This window comes from Neofelis nebulosa, chromosome 2 (genome assembly GCF_028018385.1).
Source record: "Neofelis nebulosa isolate mNeoNeb1 chromosome 2, mNeoNeb1.pri, whole genome shotgun sequence".
Classification (NCBI taxonomy): domain Eukaryota; kingdom Metazoa; phylum Chordata; class Mammalia; order Carnivora; family Felidae; genus Neofelis; species Neofelis nebulosa.
In genome coordinates this window covers 66,666,784-66,692,289 of record NC_080783.1, presented here as the reverse complement: position 1 = coordinate 66,692,289, position 25,506 = coordinate 66,666,784, and the positions used below count along the sequence as shown (strand labels likewise).

General features: G+C 35.5%; 1 protein-coding gene and 1 long non-coding RNA gene across 7 annotated transcripts in view; one reads left to right on the top strand and one right to left on the bottom strand.

Annotated features, from left to right (window-relative positions):
• Positions 1–25,506, bottom strand: part of SCN9A (sodium voltage-gated channel alpha subunit 9) — a 167,030-nt gene that overhangs the window by 9,298 nt on the left and 132,226 nt on the right. Inside the window, exons 19-25 of the mRNA XM_058715068.1 lie at positions 19,768–19,922; positions 15,745–15,918; positions 11,822–11,944; positions 7,867–8,148; positions 7,371–7,424; positions 6,291–6,428; positions 97–201 (exon numbers count right to left, since the gene is read on the bottom strand). Coding sequence (XP_058571051.1) covers positions 97–201; positions 6,291–6,428; positions 7,371–7,424; positions 7,867–8,148; positions 11,822–11,944; positions 15,745–15,918; positions 19,768–19,922 — 1,031 coding nt within the window. The remainder of the gene's footprint in view (positions 1–96; positions 202–6,290; positions 6,429–7,370; positions 7,425–7,866; positions 8,149–11,821; positions 11,945–15,744; positions 15,919–19,767; positions 19,923–25,506) is intronic.
• LOC131503606 (uncharacterized) overlaps positions 1–25,506 on the top strand; it is a 125,331-nt gene that overhangs the window by 62,604 nt on the left and 37,221 nt on the right. For all 6 annotated transcript variants that reach the window (XR_009257473.1, XR_009257474.1, XR_009257472.1 and 3 more), the window contains one exon: positions 2,302–2,428. This is a non-coding gene — a long non-coding RNA (uncharacterized LOC131503606). The remainder of the gene's footprint in view (positions 1–2,301; positions 2,429–25,506) is intronic.

Genomic DNA, 25,506 nt, shown 5'->3' with positions numbered 1-25,506 from the left:
GATTTTGACTGTGTGGAGGGTTGGTACCCCTAACCCCTGTGTTGTTTTAAGATGAATTGGTTTTTTTTTTTCTTTTCTTTTTTTTTTTTTTTTTACCCCTGGCCGAGGTATTGGCTTTTGTGGTTTCTTAGATCCCAGCTTTTTCATCGCATTATAATATTTCTTCTGTTCTTCTGTCATAAAGATGTCTTGACCTCCAAGGTAAAGAAATAAAAAAATAAATCTAGTTAAAATCAGAATCATGGTCTGGATCTTTCTTCAGATCATTAAGACAGGTTAAAAATGTATTAATATAGAAATAAAATGCATTTATTATGTGCCACATAGCTATAAATAAAACCCATCTTAAAGAATTACTTAGATGTAGGCATGTTACTCTCCATAAATAATGTAATGTGCATACGTAAAATATATGTATTACATATAATAATTATTGGCTCAATTTTCTTTTGGTGCAGTAACCCGTGTCATTTTAAACTATGTGCTGGTATTTCATTTTATCTGCTACCTATCTCAGGCATTTTATTGCTAGATTACAAATATATTAGGAAGAGTTATACAAAATAATACTGAACATCTTTTTTGATGATTTGGCTAATATTTGGGACTCTAATGAAAAGTAGGGGCCAAGACCATAGTAAAAATAATTTTATGTTATTTGTATTCATTTATAAATGCCATATTTGTTTAGCAAAGAAAAAGAATATACAGTAGTGCCCTCTTATCTGTGGTTCTGCTTCCTGTGGTTTCTGTTCCCCATGGTCAACTGTGGTCTAGAAGCAAGTGACCCTCCTGGCATAGGTCAGAAGGTGAATAGTAACCCAAGGCTACATCACAATGTCTGCAGATAGTCACCTCACTTCATCTCATTACATAGACATTTTATCATCTCACACCATCACAAGAAGGGGAGTATAGTACAATAAGATATTTTGAGACAGAGAGATGATATTCACGTAACTTGTATTATGGCATATTGTTCTATTTTATTATTATTGTTGTTAATCTCTTACTATGCCTATTTATAAATTAGACTTTACCATAGGTATGCATGTAGAAGAAAAAACATGGTACATTTAAGGTTTGGTACTATCTATGGCTTCAGGCATCCACTGAAACATATGACCTATAGATAATGGGTGGGGGAGACTACTGCACAGTGAACATGTAACACACAATATCTGTGTGTGTGTGTGTGTGGGGGGGTGTTTGAAGAAACTTGTTAGATACTTTTTTCATTCCAATAAAGAAACTGCAATATAAGCAGGTTATTGGGTGTCAACATTATGTATAATAGTGTTGGAGGTATTGAGGAAATTACCAATGATTCAGGATCCTTGACCTGAAGGACTTCCTAATTGAATAGACAACCTTTAAAATTCAACAGTAAAAATAACTAACTCTAAAGTTTTTTGGGGTCGCCTGGGTGGCCCAGTTCGTTAAGCATCTGAGTTTGGCTCATGTCATGATCTCATGGTTTGTGAGTTTGAGCCCCATTTTGGGCTCTGCACTAACAGTGGAGAGCCTGCTTTGGATCCTCTGTCTCTCTCTCCCTGTTCATCCCCAGTTTGCACCCTCTCTCTGTCTCTCAAAACAAACCAACAAACCAACAAACCAACAAACAAACAAACAAACAAACAAACAAACAAACATTGGGGTGCCTGGTTGGCTCAGTCGGTTAAGTGTCTGACTTCAGCTCAGGTCATGATTTTGCCTCTGTGCTGACAGCTGAGACCCTGGAGCCTACTTTGGATTCTGTGTCTCCCTTTCTCTCTGTCTCTCATCTGCTCATGTTCTGTCTCTGTCTCTCTCAAAAATAAATAAACATTAAAAAAAAATTAAAAAAGAAAGAAACATTGAAAAAATTTAAATGAAGGTTTTTGATCTTTATTTCACAAAGGGGGCCTAGAAGCTTTATCTGTTCTTTTAGGGTATGCCAATTTTCTTAAAATTATCTGTAATTTTTACAGATTCACACATTTTCTACATTGATGTGTAACATCAACTTTTTAGTTATGGGACAAATTAGTATAATCCATGTAATGTGGAATTTATTTTGAATAATTTTTCATTCTTGAATCCTTACTTAATTTGTAGGGTTGGGGAGTTAAAGATCATCTGGTTATTGTTTCCCTTTAGTTTTCTTGGATTGGGCAATAGCTTTCTATTATACTGCATTTTAAAAAATGTATCAAATACCTAATGGTAACCAGACTCTGCTTTCTTTCTTAAACTGTTTTAACTCACCTTTATTCTAGTTGATATACAGTCTTTGGTATTTATCTTACATATTCATGCTAGGTATCCAGGAGAGCCTTCAGGCCAGTGTTAAGAGAACTACTTATGAGCAGAAACTGAATGCCATACCATGTCAAGAACTTACCAGAAGAAGCTAGGAAAACACTGGGAAGAGAACTCTGAATTAGAGGTAAAAATCAAAGTGGCAAATTTTAACTTTTCTTAATGATACCTTGTTTGCCAAAATAATAAAAGGTGGGGATAAAACTAGGAGATTACAAAATGCTCTAATAGAGGAACTGGTGTTGTTTGGTTTTACTGTAGCTTTAGAGACCTTGTGCAAAATGTATCCCTTTAAAAGCTAGATGGAAGACACTTTGTAAATCAGGCTGGTCCTTTTCAACGTTACACACTATGTCAAGGCTGTGTTACTTAGTACTTAAGACTGTAGTTCTAGTATCAGATCATCTTTGTTCAAATTCTATCTCTGTTGTCCTTAGGCAAGTTTCTTAATCTCTTTAAGGATAAGTCATCTCATCATTACAAGAGTAGCTATATCTCAGTTGTCTTGTTCTGAGGATCAACTGAGATCATGTATTCAAAGCACTCAGAATAATGCCAGATACACAAGCCCTCAATAATTGTTAGTTGCTATTACTGTTGTTGTTACTAACCTTCCTAATAAGGTTATAGTTACTAAAAGGGGTTGCTTTACTCAGAATTTACCCATACGTAACCAGGGCTATACTAGGTCTTTGTGTAAATATACTACATATTTTTCCCTTTTGTAACTTGAACCTATTAATAATTTGTGTTCTAATTTTCCAAAGTATGTTTTCTAATGAATTATTAAACTCTTATTATCACATGAACTCATTAAAATGAAAACATTACTTATAGAAGTGATGGGTATTTGGAAAAACTAGTAAAGTGGGGTTGGTTATTAGAAGAGCTATGAGCTGAGACCAAAGCACTAAGTTAAAAAGCCTTAAGAGTCAAGAATACGCTGGGAAAAGAATATGGGCTTTGAAGCCAAACAGACCTTTGGATCCTGAATGCCAATGGACCTGTTGATTGATTTGAAACAAATTACTTATCCTTACCAGGCCCCAGCATATATACTTTTCTATAAAGATGCCACTTTCATTAGCTTGTCTGTGGATTAGATGAATTCACATACACAAAGTTATCTAGCAGAAGATCTCCTATGTAGTAGGTTAATTGAAGTGTGGGTCCTGTTTCTTACTAAGGTGGAAAGAAACCGTAGGCCATTCAGAAAAGGTCAGAATATAAAAGGTATGCTTAAATTGCAAATTAAATACTAGAAGAAATGTAGGGGATAGTGGTAGTTGGCAGTGCTTCTCAATTAGTAACTTTTGCCTGACAGTAATGGTAATGGTGTCAACCCATCCTATCTTCCTCCAGTGGCAATTCTTGTAAGAGTAACATTTAAAAGCAAGAAGATTAAAGCAGTTAGGGTTGTGGCTGTCCTGCCCATGGTCACATGGCTTTATCTAGATATATGTTTGATTTATCCTATGCAGGGAATATTGGGGAATCATGCGTATATGCTTATATACCATATATACACATATATAATGACTAAAGTTGAAAAAAATAATTAAATTGAAAATTAGAGTATACTTTGTAAACTTATTTTCAAGGTTAATTATCAATTTTTAGAGATTCTGTGTCTAAAGCCATGAATATATGATAATGTTAGCTAAGTGTGGCTCTCAGATATTAAATGTAAGAATGGAAGATGGAATTTTCAAAATATCTTTGAAAAAAACCTATATTTGAAAATGTAAGCATAAATAACATTTAACATTTACTAAATTTCCTTCCAATCGTGAATATCAGTCACGTACAATAATGAAATTTCATTTCTTGTACATCTATCTTTTCTTAAATGCTAAGCCAGTATCTAAAATGACTCCCTCTTGGAATCCTACCCCTTATCTTGGAAAGATTTCTTTTCCTGTGGGTGGTGCTACAGTTACAGTAACTCAGCCAACTTTGACAGGAAAATTGAGACTTCTTAGATGATTTATTCTCTTGCAAATCACAGATAATACTATAGACTGTACCCACTACAGGCTCTTCATTGAACATATCCCGTATTCCCCATCGCTGCAAATGACTAATTTGGAGACTTAAATGTGGTCCAGGTAGCAGGTAATGCAGAATCTGACCTAGTCTTGGGTCTCTCTTCAGTCATTCTACGCATCATTGCTGGATTCAGTTTTTAAATTAGAACTGAGTTTTCATAGTCCCTGGAAGAAGAGACTCCAGAGTTGGATCTGTGATGAGACTACTTCCTAACTGTCGGATCACACGCAAGTAACACATCCTCTCTGACAGGGGAAGTGGTGATATAATGCCTTTTACGTTTGCTGTAAAATGCGACTAAGATTACACATGTGGAGTACATTACACAGAATCAGACACATCATCAAGTCATAATAAATGCCACTGTCCTGCCTATATGTGCTCCCTTGCTCAAAATACCTCAATGACACATCAGCTCCTACTGAAAAATACCTAATATGGCTTTTCAGATCTGCTCTCAGGCAAGACTTCATCTTGTACTATTTCTCTTCTTAAAATTCCATCTCAAAACTCCATTCAAACTGGATGGAAGGCTATTCCTCCTGGATTATTTCCTCTTATGTCAGCCCTATGCATGTGCTCACACATTTCTCTATCCCTCCCTGTGGATTATCCATCTTTCTGCCTCTCAGTTTCTACATGTCTTCTTATTAATCTTACAAAGCCTACCAATTGTCACATAAATGTGTTTTTTTCTATTTACATCTATTTTTTCTCTGTCCATTTATTTTGTTGTTGTTATTATTGTTGCTTTTGTTAATTTTTATTACACTTATCATTATTTCATATTATAGTATTTAGGGATCTGGCATAGTGCAGGGGCTAAAAAATATATGCAGTATATGGGATCAACTACTGACCTTATCAGAACTATCACTTACTAGATGCATGATCTTGGGTACATCACTTAACCTTTTTGTGGCTGCCCACATTTATCAGACAAAGTCAATAATAATAATAATAATAATAATAATAATAAATTTTAGGGTAGATATTTTAGGTTGAATTGTGTCCCCCAAAAAAATATTTTAAAGTCCTAGCCCCTAATACTTCAGAATTACCTTATGTGGAAATGTTGTCATTGTAGATGTAATTAAATCAAGGTGAGGTCATACTAGAGAAGAGTGAGCCTTTAATCCACTATGACGAGTATCCTTATAAGCAAAGGATAGAGACACAGAGAGGGAAAACACTCCATGTGACCATGGAGGCAGAGACTAAAGATATGCTGCCATAAGGCAAGTAACACTTGAGCTACCAGAAGCTACCAGAAGCCTTCCCTAAAGGCTCTAAAGACAGCATGGCCCTGACAAAACCTTGATTTTGGACTTGCAGCCTCCATAACTGTGAGAGAATAAATTTCTGTTGTTTGAAGCCACCAGTTTGTGGTACTTGGTTATAGGAGCCTTAAAAAACTAATACAGTTGATGTGAAAGTTAATGAAACACAAATCTCAGGAAAGTATCTTACTTGCAACATTCAACAAATCTTAATTTCCACCACATGTATCATTGCTTCTGCTATGATACAAACCCCCTGAAGTCAGGAAACATATCCTGTGCTGTTGTCCATCAAGGGCCAGCCCAATGTATACCACACAGAGCAGTGGCTCAGAGAATGAATGTAACTCCTTATGAAATATGCTTTGAATAAACAATTAGTGCATTAATTTTTCTTAATTAGTCAATCCTCTATAGCGAACATTGACAAAAACTCAATACTTGTCATATTGCTTAAAAATATGACAGGAGATAATTATTTTCTGTGCAGAGATAAATGAGATTAAGCATATCTGTATTCAATTATTTAAAAAAATAAATGAAGTTATAATGAAGCTAATCACTAATTGGTATCAAATTAAATTTCAAATCATATTTTTAGGAAAATAATTGTTCATATTTTTCAGTACAGTAAAAAAAAAAAACCCTTAAAATACTTATCTTTTTTTTCTGTTGGTTGAAATTATCTATGATGACACCAATGAATAAGTTCAAAGTGAAGAATGATCCAAAGATGATAAAGATGACAAAATAAATATACATGTAGAGGCTGTATTCATAGATGGGCTGCTTGTCTACCTATAAGATTAACAAAAGTTAGCAGCATATTGACAATAACATTAATGATTTTGTTTTTTTCATGGTCTGACAAGTTAATCCAGACAGTGCTATCCTTCGTGAACTTGGCTTTTCAGAAGCCATGGCATCTTGAGGATCAGCCTAAACCTTCTTAAAATTTATTCAACATTAAGCATTAAGCGTTAGGCAATAAATATTTATTGCATGCTTACTATGTACATGAATATAATCTTCAAATGACTACAAAGGGCTTAACCATATGTAGTACTTGTTCTCAGATTGGTAGGACAGACCATCTGGTAACTAACTGAACTGAAGTATGTTATTTATTTCCCGAAAAAAAAAAAAACTGTAAAGAATGTGATACCATATTTATTTAAATTTTATTGATTTTTTTTTCTTCATTTGATTACACAAATGTCTTCACTGGATTTAACTTCTTAGCATGGAACTCATTTCACATAAACCCTTCCAGAGCATTTTAAACATAAAAACAACAAAATCTATGAATAAAAAAATTTAAAACCCATGAGTAACTTATGATATTTAATTTTTATTTTGATAAATGTATTTATTGAGCACTTATTGCCAGGGTGTGCAAAGTTCTCTACTTACATTTTCTGGTTGGTTCCTCAGAACAATCCTATGACATGGACAGTAATTTTTTTTTTTCTTTTTACAGCCAATAAACAAGCTGAGAGAGGCAAAGTAATTTGCTCAAAGTCAGTTACAGAGCTAATATATGATAGAGCCAGAATTTGAGTTAAGCTCTGTCCCCGAATGCTGCACACGTCATCACTAGGCTATTATTGGGTGGAAGGAAGTTCTTCATTTTGTGTGTACATACACAAGGGCTCCTTGGAGCTACTATTTGAAAATGGCTGACCTAAACTCAGGAGCTTTAAAAACTGTAGAGTTTGTGTTATATTGACCAATACTTACATTAACAGAATCAACAGCTGCATACATAATATCCATCCATCCCTTAAATGTTGCCTGTAAATATAACAATAGAATCTGAATGTGAAGCTCACACTCTAAAATAGCCATACACGAATTCAGTCCATTTATTGTTACATTTATTAAGTGATATCGAATCACTGAATTTTACTCTATTTCAAAATATCAATTTAATATAAAGATGCTATGTCGAGCACCAAAAGGACATAGTGCCAAGTCACATTGTAAATCTTAGCCCTAGTTAATTATTTCCAGGTTGTTACAATTCCTGAAAATTTTGCACATGAACTTTAATTTTTCCAGAGGTAGAGTTTTCCAGAACATGTCTTATAGGCACATGTTCTATGAAAGACCAAGTCTCTCTTTAAAGTCACAGAGTACATTATCTTTAACTTCTAGTTAATAGATTAAACAATGAATTATATCCTTCATCCAGAGTCCACTACAATATCAAGCATTCATGACAGGGCTCACTTACAACTTGAAGCAGAGACAGGTAACCAAGTCCAACATTATCAAAGTTCACCTTCAGGTTTTTCCACCGCACATTTTGACTAATGTTCATCAGTGCAGAACAGTCGGAACGATTTTTAACTAGACTTGTTGGAAAACGTGACCCATCTGTGGTATTAACACACTCATAGAACTTCCCAGCAAACAAATTTACTCCCATGATGCTAAATATTAGCCAGAATATAAGACACACAAGTAGCACATTCATGATGGAAGGAATTGCACCTATGAGTGCATTCACGACCACCTAGTATTCAAAGGAAAGGAAAGGATGATTAGGATTAGTAAAAATATTACATGGTCCACATTAATGAAACACAATGCAGAATTAAGGAAATTAGAAAAGCCACCCTTACATGTTTAAGACATCAAATCACCAAGCAACATGTATTAACTATCTATGCTTAGTAGTATGCCAACCAAGACAAACGAGACAGGAGCCCTGTGATCGATAAGCTTACTTAAAATATTTGATAAACACATTCAAAGTATTAGCAACAGTGCAAAACAAAGTAGCTAAAAATGATACCATAGCTTAAATAAATGAAAAAATAAAAATAATAAACCAAAAACCTGATATATGTAAGGTGAAGTCGTAAATCTGCATAATCTAGGGAAAAAAAAGAAATTTCTAAGTATAAATGATAAAAAATAAATAAAATGTACATTTAAAGGTCAGTGCTAGCCCTAGATTTGTCAGTGCTAAAATTCTCCTATATAGAGAAACCACTGGTGTATATAAGCTGGAGTTAAGGTTGGGAGTCTTTCAGTGTATGAACCCCTTATATTTAATTGGTTCTGCTGGTTGTATGGTACTGAATTCAATTAAGACCTTGGGACCTCAGTTTCTTCATCTACAAAAGGAGAGCCATCTGTTCAAATTTATTATTCTAGCTCTAAATATACTTTATATATAAGTCCTGGGCTAAATATAGATAATGCTTGCCTTGGTTAAAATAAAAATGAAATAGTTTATCATTAGTTAATACTTCCTTTATTTCAGCTTTTCAGCATTTCCACTGCTATTAATCACTGGTGCCTCTTGCCACTCCAATTTTCCTGCATGGACACTATTGTAACATTTATCACTCTCCAGATTTTCTTAATTACCCCATCTTTCAAAACCTACCTGTCTTTTTATATTTCAGCTCTAGTCTGTATTTGAGTCCAAATGTGTTAAAGACTAATTTGTTAAGTGAGAGCACTGTGCTCCCTCTTTTTTCCAAGCAGTGAAACATTAAGAATCTTTGACCATCTTTGAGATTTTCTAGAGCAGGGGTTGGTGAGCATTTTCTTAAGTATTTTTAGGCTTTGAGGGTTATATGTTCTCTGTTGCAAGTATTCAATTCTGCTCCCGTAGCAACAGATTATAAACAAATGGGCATGGCTGAGAGGCAATAAAACTTCCTTTACAAAACAGGCAATCAGCCTGTGGGCTTTAGTTTGTTGACCTCTGACCTAGAGCAATAGTACCTAGGGTCTGTGGGCCACTGAGCTTCCATGCCAGCATAAAATTCTATGAAAAACATTATGGTTGTATTTTTTTTTTTTTTAACGAAGAGATGATTCATAGTGTTATGAGATCCTTATAGTGTACGTGACACTAAAAGGGTTAGGAAACACAGGAGTAGAGAATAAAGTTCAAAGTGGTCAACTCTTGTTCAAGCCTATGCTTTCATCCTCACTTCCTGCTAACCTCCACACTGTGCTTATCACTGAGGCACATTTTTCCTTCTAGTCCTTGCTCAAACATGCCTTGCACACTCAACCTTATGTTTCTCTACCAGCTAGCATCTCTGCCTGGAATGTCTAGGTGCCTGGGGGTTGAGGCCCACTATTTAAGTCATGGCTCCAAAGTCACCTCCTTGTGAGGCCTTCCTAGACTTCCCAAGGTAGCTACTCTAGCCTCCATGGTCCTGTAGTACTGTGTGCTTACCATTTCATAGCAGATGTCATAGAGTAACCACTGTTTCCCTGTCTGTCTCTCCATGACTTTTGTCCCCACTCAGTCTTGGGGGACTGGGGTCTCTTCACCATTGTAGTCTTTTTATAGCCTAATAGCTGACACATAGTTGGTGTTTAAAATGTTTGCTGAAAGAATGTGAGTAATGGTGGTCTCTGAGGGAGATAGATACATATTGGTCTGATGAGCAGCCATTTGGGAAAGTCAATAAGCTTGAGATCCTCAAGACTCAAAGGAAGCTAACTACATAATGTCTCAAATCATCATTTCATTTACTCTTCAGAATGATCCTGCAGTGGGAAGGAACATATCCTTTTATGTGGTTAATAAATGCTACAGAGATATATCTGCTCCTCCAAATCTATTAAAACATTCTCCAATTATTGATAAAAAACAAACAGCAAAGAGGGTAGAATAATGGGCTAGCTTAATTGCTGAGGGAAGTAGCTTGTAGGGTAAAATACATTCTTTGTTCAAGAAAATGCAGTAGATGGTCTGTGTGAGTCCAGATAGGAGTCATAAGTTCCAGATCAACTGTAACATTCTACCAATGCTCAAAAAATGAAGTTAATGTCAACGGATTCCAATACTATCTTTCTGTGTGATAACACAACTTGTAATTTTTCAATTCTTATATGATAAAAGTATTGAATTACACTTATGAATATTTGTGTATAATTATGATCTCTCACATACACTGGAGCCATTATACATTGGATGCATTCAACACTAGACATGACAGTCATAGTTTAGCAGGGATAACCCTGAAGATCTGCTAGACTAAAAGATCTCTGATATTCACCTGTGGCTTCAGATTTCTGAGCCCCACCCCAGAGTTCATGATTCAGTAGGTCGGGAGGAGGGCCTGGGCATCTGCATTTCTAATAAATTCTTAGATGATGCTGATGGCTGGTCTGTAGATCACACTTCAGTGAGATAGACTAATCTGCATGTTAAGTTGTTCAGAGACTACAGGTAGAGAGGCAGTCAGATAAACAAGTACAAAATAATATAATAAGGATTTTGTGTGTCTGAACATAAAGGGAGGATGATCACTTATGCCTGGTGGTGAAGAGACAAAGCAAATATAAATTGGGGCTTAATGGCTGGGTAGGTGTCTTCTATATTGGGGAGCTAGGGTTGAGACAGGGCAGGGAGAAGCACTCTCAGCCAAGAGAATGACAGAAGCATGAGAAAGCAGGTATAAACCTGGTAAAAAAATAAATTTGAGGAGAGCAGAAATAAGTGAGGATATGGACTATTTAGAGAAAATAAGGTCATTGTCCCGCATGTATTTTATGAAGTTGCTGGTTTAATACAGCTCTGAAAGCTAGGTTGCTAGTAATTATTTTTCTCACCTTGTTTGTCTCTGCAAAATGGTCTCTTTTCAGGCACCATGCAGCCTTGTGCAAATTCAGTAAATTTTCAGAGCTTTAGTTTTCTCAAATGCAATTTGGATATCGACTATTATTGAAACATTTATTTTAAGGATGAAATTTAAGGTGGTGGCTGATGCCCCTTGACTTCCCTGATTTTTCTTATGACTCCTACCAGGGTAGCTCTTTAAAAAAAAATATTTTTTGAACACCTGATACAGGCAAGTCCTTGATGACTGGTATTTGGGAGATGTTATCAGAACTAATAGTGTCCCCTTCACCTAAATTTCCTAGCATAGGGAAGATTTTCATTTAAAAAGGGAGAAGTCACTTATTTGGATTACTGCCTAACAGTATTACGTGAAGGAGGCATTATTGTATTTGATTTACTCTTTGTTAAACAATATGCACTGAATACTGTGTATATGAATATCTATACACATATATAAACATTACATCTATATATATACATACATATATGTGTATATAAACAGTCCATACTTTCTACATACTTATTTTTCATATTTTATACTCCATTTAGAAAATAGAATATTATACTAGAACGTTTAGCATTTTCTTACCCTCATTCCTTCAAATCTAGATAAAGCTCTTAGAGGTCTTAAAGCTCTAAGTGTCCGAAGGGATTTAATGGGGCCAAGGTCTGAGTAGCCGAGAGTGTTTGCGACTAAAGTAACCAAAGAAACCTACAAAAAATAAAATTTTCATTAATCATTTCAATGAAATAATAAAGCATAAAGAGGAAAAGTCAAATTCAAAGATCACTAACAGCAGACCAATAAGAATAATATGATTTAAAAAAATTTTTTTTCAACGTTTTTTATTTATTTTTGGGACAGAGAGAGAGACAGAGCATGAACGGGGGAGGGGCAGAGAGAGAGGGAGACACAGAATCGGAAACAGGCTCCAGGCTCCGAGCCATCGGCCCAGAGCCTGACGCGGGGCTCGAACTCACGGACCGCGAGATCGTGACCTGGCTGAAGTCGGACGCTCAACCGACTGCGCCACCCAGGCGCCCCAAGAATAATATGATTTTAAATATCAAATTGTCTAGTCATTGGCTAAAAATAGGTAAGATGTGCTTTTGTTAAGGAAATATATTTAAAGAAAGGTTAATGAAAATAAAAGAAATAATAGAAGGAAAGTAGTTTCTTACCCGGAATAAAAATCACACATTCTTTTTACACGTTTGTAGTCAATGATTATATAATTGCTTATTAATATGTTTATGTTTGATATATTTAATTAGATATGCTATATATTTAATTAGAGCAACTTATGTTATACATTTATGCTATGCATTTAATTAGAGCAACTATCAAAATTTCAATTATAATAAAACCCAGGGCATAAGAAAGTGTGTGATTTTGAAGCTAAGTCATAAGAGTGTGTGGCATTAATTCAGCCAAACCTATGTTTCAGTGTAAACATTATTCAAAAGCGTTTTGAAGACTCATGATTTTGAGACGGAGTTAATTCCCCACAAGGCTGTTCTGCCTTGTGATTTATCAGAACTGGCACCAAAAAGATTTACCTAGTAATAGACACTGGGAGAAAAATCTCAATTGTATTGAAGAGAGCAAAAAATAGATGATCTCACTGGCTTTGCAATCAACACAGACATACGGACCTTCATCATGTGAGACCTGCCACAATTACCATAATCAGTATGCAACAGAAATTAGTGTTCTTACAATAAACTATCTTAGAAGAAAGAACATGGACAGAAATAAAAAATCAATACACTTTTGGTAATAGAGCAATGAGCTCCTCAATGACCTTACATCTGGATCTGTAAATGCATGAAGTCTCTGAGTGCCTTCCATTTAAAATATTCATTTGTTGTTACACTGTGTGTAGCAGGAAGTAATGTCTAAGAACAATGTCCAGAATGTAGCTTTTCATTATGAATGAAGTAATGACTAAAAGATTCAAGTTTTCCAGGGAAGACTAGGAACACCTAAGAGTCATTGTTCTTATATTTAACTATTGACAGAGTAGAAAAATTCAGCGCTCACAAGTTCACTGCTCCTGCTATCAGAGACAAGTAAACTGATTTATGAATCAAAATGCGTTGAAGACTTTTGTTCTTTCTCATACAGTTACTTCCAAATGCCTCAATGTTGTGCAGGTTTGGTGGTACAGTAGTGAGCATAGCTGCCTTCCAAATGTCTCAGTGTAACATTGTTTATTTTTAAGTCCTTTATATTATATATCCAGCAGAACTAATTGTCTGTCCCTCATATCATTTGAAATTCACCCAAGTCATTCAGGTCTATTATTTTCCACTTAAATACACTTAAGAAAATGTACTTTTTAATCAGGATAACAAGTATTCCCTTTTAATCAGGAAAAAAATTTTCAAATGTTTATTATAATTTTTTTAATGTCTATTGATTTTTGAGAGACAGAGCATGAGCAGAGGAGGGGCAGAGAGAGAGGCAGACACAGCATCCAAAGCAGGCTCCAGGCTCTGAGCTGTCAGCACAGAGCACGATGTGGGGTTCGAACTCACAGGTCTTGAGATCATGACCTGAGCTGAAGCTGGATGCTTAACAGACTGAGTCACCCAGGTGCCCCTCTCTTTCTTAAAATACATTCTTGTAAACTTAAAATACATACTTGTAAACTTCTATTTCACAGGCTGAGTGATGAAAGTAACTATGTTTGTGATAATGTTTTTAAAGGTTTTTAAATACCTTAAATATTATATAATAACCCATAAAAGACCCAATCATATTTAATGGTTAAGAGAAAAGAAAAGAAAAAGCCTACATTCTTTCTATCATTTCTTCTTATTTTGTTTAGCCTTTCTTTAAATCTATTATGTTACAAAAGCATCTTTCTTACCATTTATTTTTCTATCTAGTAACTAGGTAACATATATATAAAGGTAAATTAAAAAAAATCAAACAATATGAAATCACTAACATAAAGTATCAAAAATTAGAGATCAGATCTCACAGAGAAAGCCTAAGATAACATAAGAGGTGTAATGTATAGCTATATCTCAATAAAAAAAAATGTTTTTGCATATCACCTATATAGAAAGCAAAATGTTAATTATTGTTTTTAATATTTTATATTTTGACCTGTTAAAAAGAACTTACTAAGCTTTGGATAACAATTGAGAAATTAAACTTTTGAGTAGAAATGATGAGTTTTGTTTTAATTTTGTAGTCAGATTTTCCTATTTATAGTCATTCTTACTTGTAATTTTGATATCTATGAATGATGCTATATTTTTCTTTGCTGAAAGTTTAATGATGCAAACTGGTGGTTAAATGTTAGAGCACTTGTTAACATTATAAATATTTGCATGTTGCCCTCTAATTCCAGACATCAGATGGAAAACAACTCCCTAAAAATTATAACTTATTATAAGATGTCCTTTCCCTAGCCACAAAGACTAGATTTTGGAAAATCTAGGGAAATTAGTAATAGATGGAAGAACATAAATCATTCTGAGAAAAATTAGATTTGGATATTGAGGTCAAAACTTAACTTAAAAAAGCCTTTTAAAATAATATAAAATATAATAACATAATTATTATATGTGATATATTATTAAATTATATTATTAAAATATAAAATAAAATAGAGAACACTAAACAAGAATAAATTGGATGTTGCACCATTTCTATTTGAGATGCCTTAATCTCACAGCTATTTTAGGATCTCTTTCTTATTTCAACAAGATTCCCAAAAAAATATTTTTGCTTTGTTAAAAATAATTTGTAAACTTAACCTTGCTTATATATTTTCCATCATTCAAGTGTTGAATGGTTCTCTGAATTTATTACTTGACATTGTCAATGTCTGTTTTTCTGTTCCATTGCCACTCCAGAGATTAAGGGTAGGTTGGATGTTTCAGGTGGGGACAAGAGTGTGACTCATTTTGGCTTTCCCTTTCATTGTGGAAGAGATAAATATTTTGAAATCCATGCCTCTCCATTTCCCTAACACAGAATTATACAGCTTTTGTGTCACCACTTTTACATAACTTTCAGCTAACACATCAGCTTGATACATCCCTTATTGTCTTTTATTTTCTAATTTTATATTGTAAAAAAAAAATCAATATTTTATCTTTTTAATATGCCTCTACCCTCTTCCATTCCCACACCCACCTCCTAGTGTTTCATTTTGTTCTCATTCCCAACAGGAATGATATTTGAATTATGTATACATACGTGTATATAAAATCACATTTTCTCTTACTGCAGAAAACACATGCAAAGTAAATTATAAATGTTAGAATGGCACAGAAAATAATTTGCATTCGTTGAAGAATTTCTCTTTTAATACTCCTTACAGAGATATTTCTACTGGCTATATTAATATTTCAAAAAAGCCCATAAATGTATAGTCTGAAAGTACAAGAAGCTAACCAAAATTAAAATATGATAACAACATTAATGAAGGTTCTTCAGAACACTTATTTATAAGAATACAGCCTCTTTTGAAATTTAGTCAAAGTACCTACATCAACAATTAAGAAATCCAGCCAACACCAGGCATTGGTGAAATATGTTTTATAACCATATGCTACCCATTTTAGAAGCATTTCCAGAATGAAGATGTAAGTGAATATCTTGTCAGCATACTCGAGGATAATCTTAATGGTCTTTTTCTTTTCAATATATATATCTTCAAAAGCCTGTGAAAATAATAGTCAAATTTCAATTCATATCCAACTTAAAGCTTATGATTCATAACAAACACAGGAAATAAAGTTCTGGTGAAGAAACCACTGAAAGATAATACTGTTATGGGCTAGCTGACTTTCTTCTGGTTTACGGCGACTATATAACACTTAGTTTTAGACTACTTACCAGAATGCACTGGTGGGCACCAGACATTAAGGGAAAGGATGCAAAGAATAACTTTTATAATCCTCTAAAAAGAACCATGATCTCTCATACTTGCAGCAATTTCCACTTTATCTGACTCCCCTTTATCTCTCTCCAAATGGGATAAATCCTAATAACTTAAGACATGATTCCCAGATCAGCTTGTCATATATATTTTTCTCACCCTGCACTCTCTTTCACACCACCAGTAGTAGGATTTGGAGACTCTCCTCCAGTTCTTATATGTGTGTTCACTCCCAGTGCCTAGCACTGTGTCAAGAACACAGTAGGAGACAAGGAAAAGTTTGCTCAATGAATGAATGAATGCAGTATCTTAACAGGGCTGTAGAACACAGAGGATTTCTTTCTTTGAATCTTGCACAATATTTTATCATTCATTGAAAGCTTAAGCTCTACAAATCACTATTTACACTCATTCCATGAATGCAGCACCTTTTAACACTCTTCTAGAACTTTTAGTAAGTGACAGATGATGATTCTATGGCCATAGTCACAAGTCCCTTGGGAAATAATTTGAATACACTTAACAAATTCAGCTCAGTGAGGACACTGAAAATGACTGCTGACCTAAACAGGTGTAGAGCATTAGGATTTTCCTTCTCTCTCTCTCTCTCTCTCTCTCTCTCGAACTGGGAAGAGAGGCAGAGGCGAGGAGAGACAGAGAATCTTGAACAGGCTCCACACTCAGTGTGGAGCTCGACACAGGGCTCAATCCCATGACCCTGGAATCATGACTTGAGCTAAAATCAAGAGTTGGATGCTCAACTAAGTGAGCCACCTGGGCACCCCAGTATTCTCTTTCTTGTTTAAGCAATATTCACTTTGTGGAAGAACATGAAAGTCAAAGGACCCGTACCCTTATAGTGGTTGACATTATACTACCCACCCATAGCCATGGGCTTGTCCACTTTCTTCTTATTATTATAAGTCCTTCTATCAATACTTTCAAAATGATCCTTGGCACTTATTGCAAACTGTTGGTATCAGTATTGAAGAAGGCAGAGAAGTTGGGACACAGACAATGGGCAGACCTACCAAGATGATAAAAGAGATTCTAGCACCTAGCAGAGGTTCTGAAAGTCAGTGGCACTGAAGTACAAGAAGAAACTTCCAGCCTTCAGGGTTTTGGGGCCTCCCTTCTCCAGGTTGTAGAGGAATCAGGCAAGCTACTGAGATAAACTATGGCAATGCTTCAGTACTTGAGATGCAAAGTTATTTTTTTTTTAAATTTATTTATTTTGAGAGAGAGCATGGGGAGGAGCAGAGAGAGGGAGAGAGAGAGAACCCCACACAGCCTCTGTATTGTCAGTGCATGGAGCCCAATGTGGGGCTTGAACCCACGAACCATGAGATCATGACCTGAACCAAGATCAAGAGTTGGACACTCAACCTACTGAGCCACTCAGGTGCCCCTTGAAATGCAAAGTTTAAGGAAGGGGCTTTAAGGAAAGAACGAGAGTGATATTCCTGGAACCGAGGTGGAAAGCAGGACCAGTAGCAAGTCTTGATGCTGAGAGCCAAACACTGTGCCTGAATACACCTTGCTCTGACTAGTCCCAGAGCTGGAAACTGGATTCAGTCTGCAGGGTTCCTAGCTAGCTTCCAGGACTAGTTATGTGACTGTGGGAGCAAGGAGGCAAGGACATCATTATATGAGCTCCACCAATGTGGGGTGTAGGTTTTACTGTTACTCATTTCAGTTACTATTCATTTGTTTTTATGTGGTGTGTACTCTCCCTTTTGAGGAACCACAAATCAGTGAAAAGATATAGTAGCTTTGATTTTAGACCTCAGGTATGAGTCTGTTGTTTACTAGCTTTAGGACATTAACTAACTTTTTAAACTCTCTTCCCTGCTTCCTCATTGGTAAAATAAGCAAAATAATCATAATCTCACAGGATTGTTTAAATATTAAGTGAAAAAACCTATATAAATATCTTGAAGCATAAGAAATATGTACTGAATTTGAATTGTTACCTTTCATTTATTTTACAGACAGGTATTTTAAAAATCTAGCTCAACTGGCAAACTCCCTGAGTAAAAACAGCAGTTTCTTAAACTACCTTTCTCTTTTCTTCTTCATAGAATTCACTTGAATTTCAGTTTTGAAAGCGCCTCTTGCCAAAAATGTCATCTTCCTTTGGACATTTTGAATCAAGGATTACTCTAAACTTTTCTTTAATTTTTTTTTTCTCTCCTTTCTAACAGTCTCAGTCTCGTGTGACTCAGCACGGAATAAACTTCATTAGGTATTAGGAATTAGATTCCTACTTGCATTCCACCAGATAAGAAGAGTAGCATTTTTTAAAATTCATTTTCTGTTTCAGGAGAAGTCATCCACTGTGGGCCCGTGCATCCCTGCATGTCCTTGTTGGATAGGCCAAGAATGCAAGGCCCTGACTGGCTTCACTCTGGCTATTTCTCAGGGTTGTTTTTGCAACAAGCAACCTTGAGGAATAGAGACAGTGTCTCTGTCTGGGACAAAAAGCAAGGTTGCATACTGCTTGCTATAAAAGGACAGGGTTCCCTAAATTTAGGGCTCTTCAGCTGTGATGCTAAACCACTGTGTGTGCACCAGTCATTTACCCCCCTGCCATGCCCTCATGAGACTTGGGGATTAGTGGAACCAACATAAACATGTTGAAGTTCATGTTGCTTCCAAAATCATGAGTAATGAAATTCTTTGTCTCTGACTTGGAAGTCTCCTATCTTCTACCAGCATCCATGAAACAGCAACAGGTTAACTTCTTATAAGTAGAGTAAAATCCAAAATTAATGAAGACTATCTATGAGGCAATTTACAACTTTCTTGAGTATTGTGTCTTCAGTATAGTGGAATTTCCAGTGGTATCTCTAGCTGGAACTGGGTTTCTAATGGTTCATCTCTGGTCGTGTCAGCAGGAAAGACAAATAAGTAAGAAAAGGCTCAGGGAGTGCGAAACTCTCCTAGAAAGTACTTTCAACTCTCATAGAAAGTGCTTGGTATATGTGCAAGAATGAGAATGTGTCCCTTTCTCACCCTAATATTACAGCTTGTGTTTCAAGATCTTCATAAGCTGACACTGACTGTCTTTGTCACAGTACCTGTGGTTACCACTCTCTTTCCTGTGTTTGTTCTTCCTCCAACATCACTTTCTACAGGTTGGCAACTTTTAATGTGCTGAATACCTCCCGATTTTTTATGCTTCCTTATCCCTGTACACTTGTTCCCCTCAGCCCACCCTGTCTCTCTGGAGGATCCCTGTTAATCTTCCTAGATCTCACACAACATCAACTATCTTTCTTAAATTCCAAGCAGACAATAGTTCGTCTCTTGCTACAGAGCTTTATCAAGTATATTCCTCACTTACAAACACATCCCAGTGCTGTAATCACTTGTGCCTCTCTCCCCAGTGCTCTCTTGAGAAAAGTACCTGGATCTTAGCCACCTTCGCATTCAAGACAGCAAGAATAATGCAGGCCATGTAGTAGTGCTCAGCAAATATTTACTGAACTAAGCTAAATTTTTGTCCTAGCACTAATTATAGGGCTTCATTTTTAGGCAAAACAACTTTCCATGTTATTTTTATCCTCCAACTCATTTATTAAAAATACTGACTTACTCAAGAGATTGCTTTAGGTGTCATATCACTTACCAGAGCGCCACTGCTGAGCAGGATCATGAGAACAATAAAGCTTTCAAACCAACTGTGTTCAACTATTCTGTAGCAGGTTTTCCTGATGTTCCACCAGATTTTTCCTTTCCCTGACTCTACGTCAACTTGGCAGCATGGGAATCTCTGCACACAACCTGGCAAGAGAGACATTCATGTAAAATCTTGATACTCAGAATAAATAAAATGCTTAAAATACCCTATTTAATGTGAAGCTTTCCCTGTGATGTCCCTCAACAGAATAATTGCTAACATTTACAATGCAGCTTTAAATAGATTCAACTTGAATAGATTCAATTAAAAATAACTTGTCAATGATTCTAACTTAAAATGTATTCTTGTCTTCTGTACTTCCTTGATTTCTTGTCAATCTCTTCCATGATGTTTAGGCCACTTTTTTTTTTCTTCCATTATTGCAGTCCTCCTACTGTGCTGATACATGGTGAACTCTGAATGAATGAATATTAAACTAAATCTGAGGACAAAATGCTTTTCAGGACCTTCTTTGCTGACAAACTAATTTTCCTTGATGTGGATCTCATCTACAATTTCTGCTACTTCCACTCTATTAAAAAAAAAAAAAACTGTGCCAAGCACCATTCTAGATAATATTAAGAGAATTGGTATAAGTTTCTAAAATTATGTTCAAAAGAAATAGATCTTCATTAGAATATTCAGGTAAAACTGTTTCAAGTACTCTATGTTAAAAGTAACTTGGGACATGTGGGTGGCTCAGCCAGTTAAATGTCTGACTTTGGCTCAGGTCATGATCTCACGGTTGGTGGGTTCGAGCCCCGTGTCAGGCTCTGTGCTGACAGCTCAGAGCCTGGAGCCTGCTTTGAATTCTGTGTCTCCCTCTCTGTCTGCCCCTCCCCCACTTGCATTCTCTCTCACTTTCAAAAAAATAAACATTAAAAAATGTTAAAAAATAAAAACAACTCTGTCTTTGTAATCATAGATATAAAACATGCTGCTTTGGTATGTTGAGGAACATTTAATTTAAAAATTTTTAACCATTTATTATCTTTTGTATACTTAGCTGTGTATATAATTTCTTCTCCTCAGGGAATTTATTTTTGGTTTTGATTAGGCAGATAAATATAGAAATAAATGACTGTAACTGGATAAAGCAACTGAAACCACAGATGTAAAGGGGTTATTTGGTAGCATGGAAGAAGTCTACCTAACCTAGCTTGTTTGCTCAGGAGAGGTTGGAACTTCGTGGAAGGAAGAGCTGGAGCCTGAATTGAGTCAAAGTATTAGCCAAAAAGAGTATGGGTGGAATGCCCTGCCAAGGAAGCAAAATGTGTTATGCATAGGAATACAAGCAGTTCAGAGTGGTGATGAAAGCACAGTGTATACAAGAGGCATGGGTGAGAAATGAGGTTAGAGAAATTGGTCAGATTACGGCAAACATTTTCTATCACATAAAGGAGTTTGGTGTATATCCTAGAGACTACGAGGAGTATGTGGAAGGTTGCAAGCAGAAAATGATATAGGCAGATGCAATTTAAATAGATATCAACAGTTGAATGGAGGATAATCTGGAAGAGAAGAAAAAGGAGAGTGAAGGTGTAGAGGGACTCAGAGCCAGAAAACCATTTAGGATTCTGGCATAGTAGCCTTAACAAGAGGGGCAGGTTATGGCAACTTCTAGTTTCTAGAGCAATAACGGATTGAAGACATGTTTGGCAGGTAAAGTCAGATGGATTTACAGACTTACTGGATATGTGATGTTAGAGAAAGGGAGGACTCCCAGAACAACTGGGTGAAGGTCAGCAATGAAATGAAAAACAAAAGTGTGGGAGCTACTTGGCAGAGTTTGAGTTTGAGATGCTGGTGGGACTTCCAAATACCAATATCCTGCAGATATCTGGAGGTCTGAATCTGTAGCTCAGGGGGTAAGTCTGGGCTAGGAAAGAACAGTTTTGAGGTCACACAAAAAATATATTTTAGGATAAGGAGAGAAAAAAGGGCCAAGTCTGGAACATCTTAAAACAGTTAATATTAAGGAACAGAATGCAATGGTGTTCACCCATTGCTGGATGAATGCTGGAGCCAGCCATTCACCCATTCACCCATTGCTGAATGAATGCTGGAGCCAGTTCACCCAGGCTGTTGATAACTCATTGTTCAATTGTCAGGAATTTTTGTGAGCCTGTTGTTAAATGCAGCAATCCTCAAGCATTAAATTATGTGAACTTAAAACTATAGCTTACCTTTTTTATTTGTTTGTTTTTAATGTTTATTTTTGAGAGAGAGACACACACAGTGTGAGTGGGGGAGGGCAGGGAAGAGGGGGAGACACAGAATCCAAAGCAGGCTGAAGGCTCTGAGCTGTTAACACAGAGCCTGACATGGGGCTCAAACCCACAAACTGCGAGATCATGACCTGAGCCCATGTCAGACACTTAACCGACTGAGCCACCCAAGCACCCCGAAATTGTAACTTACTTTTGAAAGGATAAGAAACACTTAAAACATATCACTTTCTAATCATTTCAGTTTATCTGTGCTCTTGAGTATATGTGTATATTCTATCTGGATTATGGAAAATTTGGACTACTGTCGTCTCTTCCCAACTCCACATTTGGTGAAGTCACATCAGTAGTTTGAAATAAGCCATGGTGGGGATCTTTACACTACAAAAGTCATCAAATGCTATAAACCAGGGCTTGTTGGTTTTCTAGAGTAAACTTAATAAAGTAATGGAAGAATGTTAGTAAAATATATAAAACAATGATTATCATATTTGTAGCCATGACACCATGAACAGCACAAAAAATTGAGGAAATATTATTTCGTTATTCAAATTCTATTATCTGAGATTTGCAAACATCATTGATGAATGAGTGAAGTTCTGGCATATAGTTTCTTTGTCTCAGTTTCACCTTACTGATTAACATAAATGAAAATACCAACCAACCTTTGGGTTAAAACTATACTTGTTCATCAATTGCAATCATTGATTATCTATAAATACCAAATTTTACTAAAATCTAACAAAAGCATTCTGTGAGAATCAATGAGCTATATGGAATGTACAATAGGAATATTATTTATATTATTACTTGTAAATCATGTGCCACACATCCTTTATATCTATAAAATTCATAGTAAACTGAGGTACATATTCATACTTTATTTTTCTTGGAGAACAGTGGTGAAACATTTACCTGTACCCCACTAGGATAGGTGGAATAAGAGAAAACCTTGAAGGAGAAGGAGACAGAGTGGAAGTGGGAAAGATGTATAAGTAAATAAGTAAATAAGTAAGGCAGTAAATAAGTCAGGGAGTAATAAGGTTCTGAACAGAACCATGACCAAGAGAGACCCAGAAAGATAATGACTGAAATTTTAAAAATTAAATATAAAAAATTGAAGTTGATTTAAAAAAAACCCACAATTACTTTGAAAAAGAGGAAGAACTGAAAAAAGAGGAACTACAATTCATTTCTCTCTTAAAAATTTTCCTTTTACAACCGTCATGCCCTGCTGGTGGGAATGTAAATTAGTGCAGCCACTGCGGAAAACAGTATGGAAGTTCTTCAAAAAGTTAGAAACAGAAACACTATATGATCCAATAATTTCACTATTGGGTACTTACCCGAAGAAAACAAAAACACAAATTTGAAAAGATACATGCACCCCTATGTTTATTGCAGCATTATTTAAAATAGCCACGTCCGTTGACAGATAAATGGATAAAGAAGATATGGTATATATACATATCATGGGTTATTACCCAACCATAAAAAAAGAATGAGATCTTGCCATTTAGGACAATATGGATAGATCTAGAGAGTATTCTGCTAAGTGAAATAGAGAAAAACAAATACCATATGATTTCATTTACATATAGAATCTAAAAAACAAATGAATAAACAAACATACATAGCAGAAACACACCCATAAATAGAGAACAAATTGATGGTTTCCAGGGGCAGGGAGTGGGGGGATGGGCAAAAGGTATGAAGAGGAATGGAAGGTACAGGCTTCCACTTATGAAATGAATTAGTCACAAGGATGAAAGGTATAGCATAGGGAATACAGTCGATACTACATAGAAGAGCACTGTATGGTGACAGATGGTAGCCATACTTGTGGTGAGCATTAACATAATGTATACATTGGATGAATCACTATGTTGTACACCTGAAACTAACATAACATTGTGTGTCAACTATACTTCAATAAAAAAAAAATCACTGAAAAAAATGTTTTTCCTTCCAACCGGAGGGAAGGTAAAAAGGTGGGAGAGCACTTTTTAGATACTTGTTTCAGAGGTATGAAAGTTAGCCATTAAAAAAAATTTTCCTGTTTTATAAAACAATATATTTAATTAAAAATACTGAGCTTCTCAAGTAATAACTCAGATAATCATAAAGTGTATGACTTGAAACAACAAAACTAGAATTCTCTTGAACTGTACTGTTTAGACAATGTCTTATTATGGTTTCTTTTATGATTCTAAAATGAAATTAGTTCATTGATCTAAGTAATATGAGGTATATCTGGCACTTTAATTTCCAGCACTATAAAAATGTAGCAAGCTATGTTTTGTTTTGTTTCTCAAAAGTCTCTGTTTTTTGCGATTGTGTGCATTTTATGTGTTCCTGTCCTTTCTCTCTGGAAACTTTTAAGCTCCAAGAAGGCTAAAACTTATCAGTTATGCCCTTCATTTCTGCTCAAGGTACTTAACCATATTCTTCTACATGGTTTAATATGTCATGTATAGTTGACTTAAAAGACATAATTCCCCTCCAAATGTAGTTCTAAAATAATCCAAGCATTAGTCATGATCTGAAAGATCGTATCTCTGCAAATTCTAGAATTTACAAAACTTGGATGGAAATTGGATTAGATTGGATGAAAAAAAAAAAAGCCCAGAATGAATAGGAAATATACATGTGCCTTCATTTATCCAACATTAATTATAGTTAACATAACCTCAGATCTGAACGAATTTATCTTCATTGTATTTAAACAACCACCATACCTCTCAAATGCACTTAATAAAGTTAGAATATTTTGGAGGCTTTTTAAACATGTTTTTAATATTTATTTATTTTTGAGAGAGAGAGAGTGAGTGAGTAGGGGGAGAGAGAGAGGGAGACACAGAATCCCAAGCAGGCTCCAGGCTCTGAACTGTCAGCACAGAGCCCAACGTGGGGCTTGAACCCATGAACCATGAGATCATGACCTGAGCTGAAGTTGGATGCTTAACCAACTGAGCCACCCAGGTGCCCCTAGAATATTTTATAAAATAATGTGGGAGAATAGTAAAAACGTAGGACCAAAAATTGACTCCCAGATAATCTCTTCCTGAGCAAAAGAAAACAGGAGGAGTGAAAAAATTTAGGATGGTAGTATTTTTTTATATTAACTTAATGCTTTAGACTTTATAAATTATCTTAAAATAAAAACAAAGATCTTGTGCAGAACAGAATCTATCTGTCTCAAGTATAATTTACCAGAGAAGAAAGTTTCCCTTTTAAGATTTTACTATCTGAGATTTATTTTTGTCAGTCTTAAAATTGAAGAGAAATATTATTCTTAGGATTTTAGATTTAGGCAAGAAAAGGGACTATACGTTCTAATTAGAAAAGTAAGATTTTTATCTGAGACAAAAGTTTATAAATATTGCCCTCAGGATTTATAACACCTCAGAGAGTTTCTTACTCTTATTTTGAGGCAGGAGTGCTCAACTGACTGTCTGGC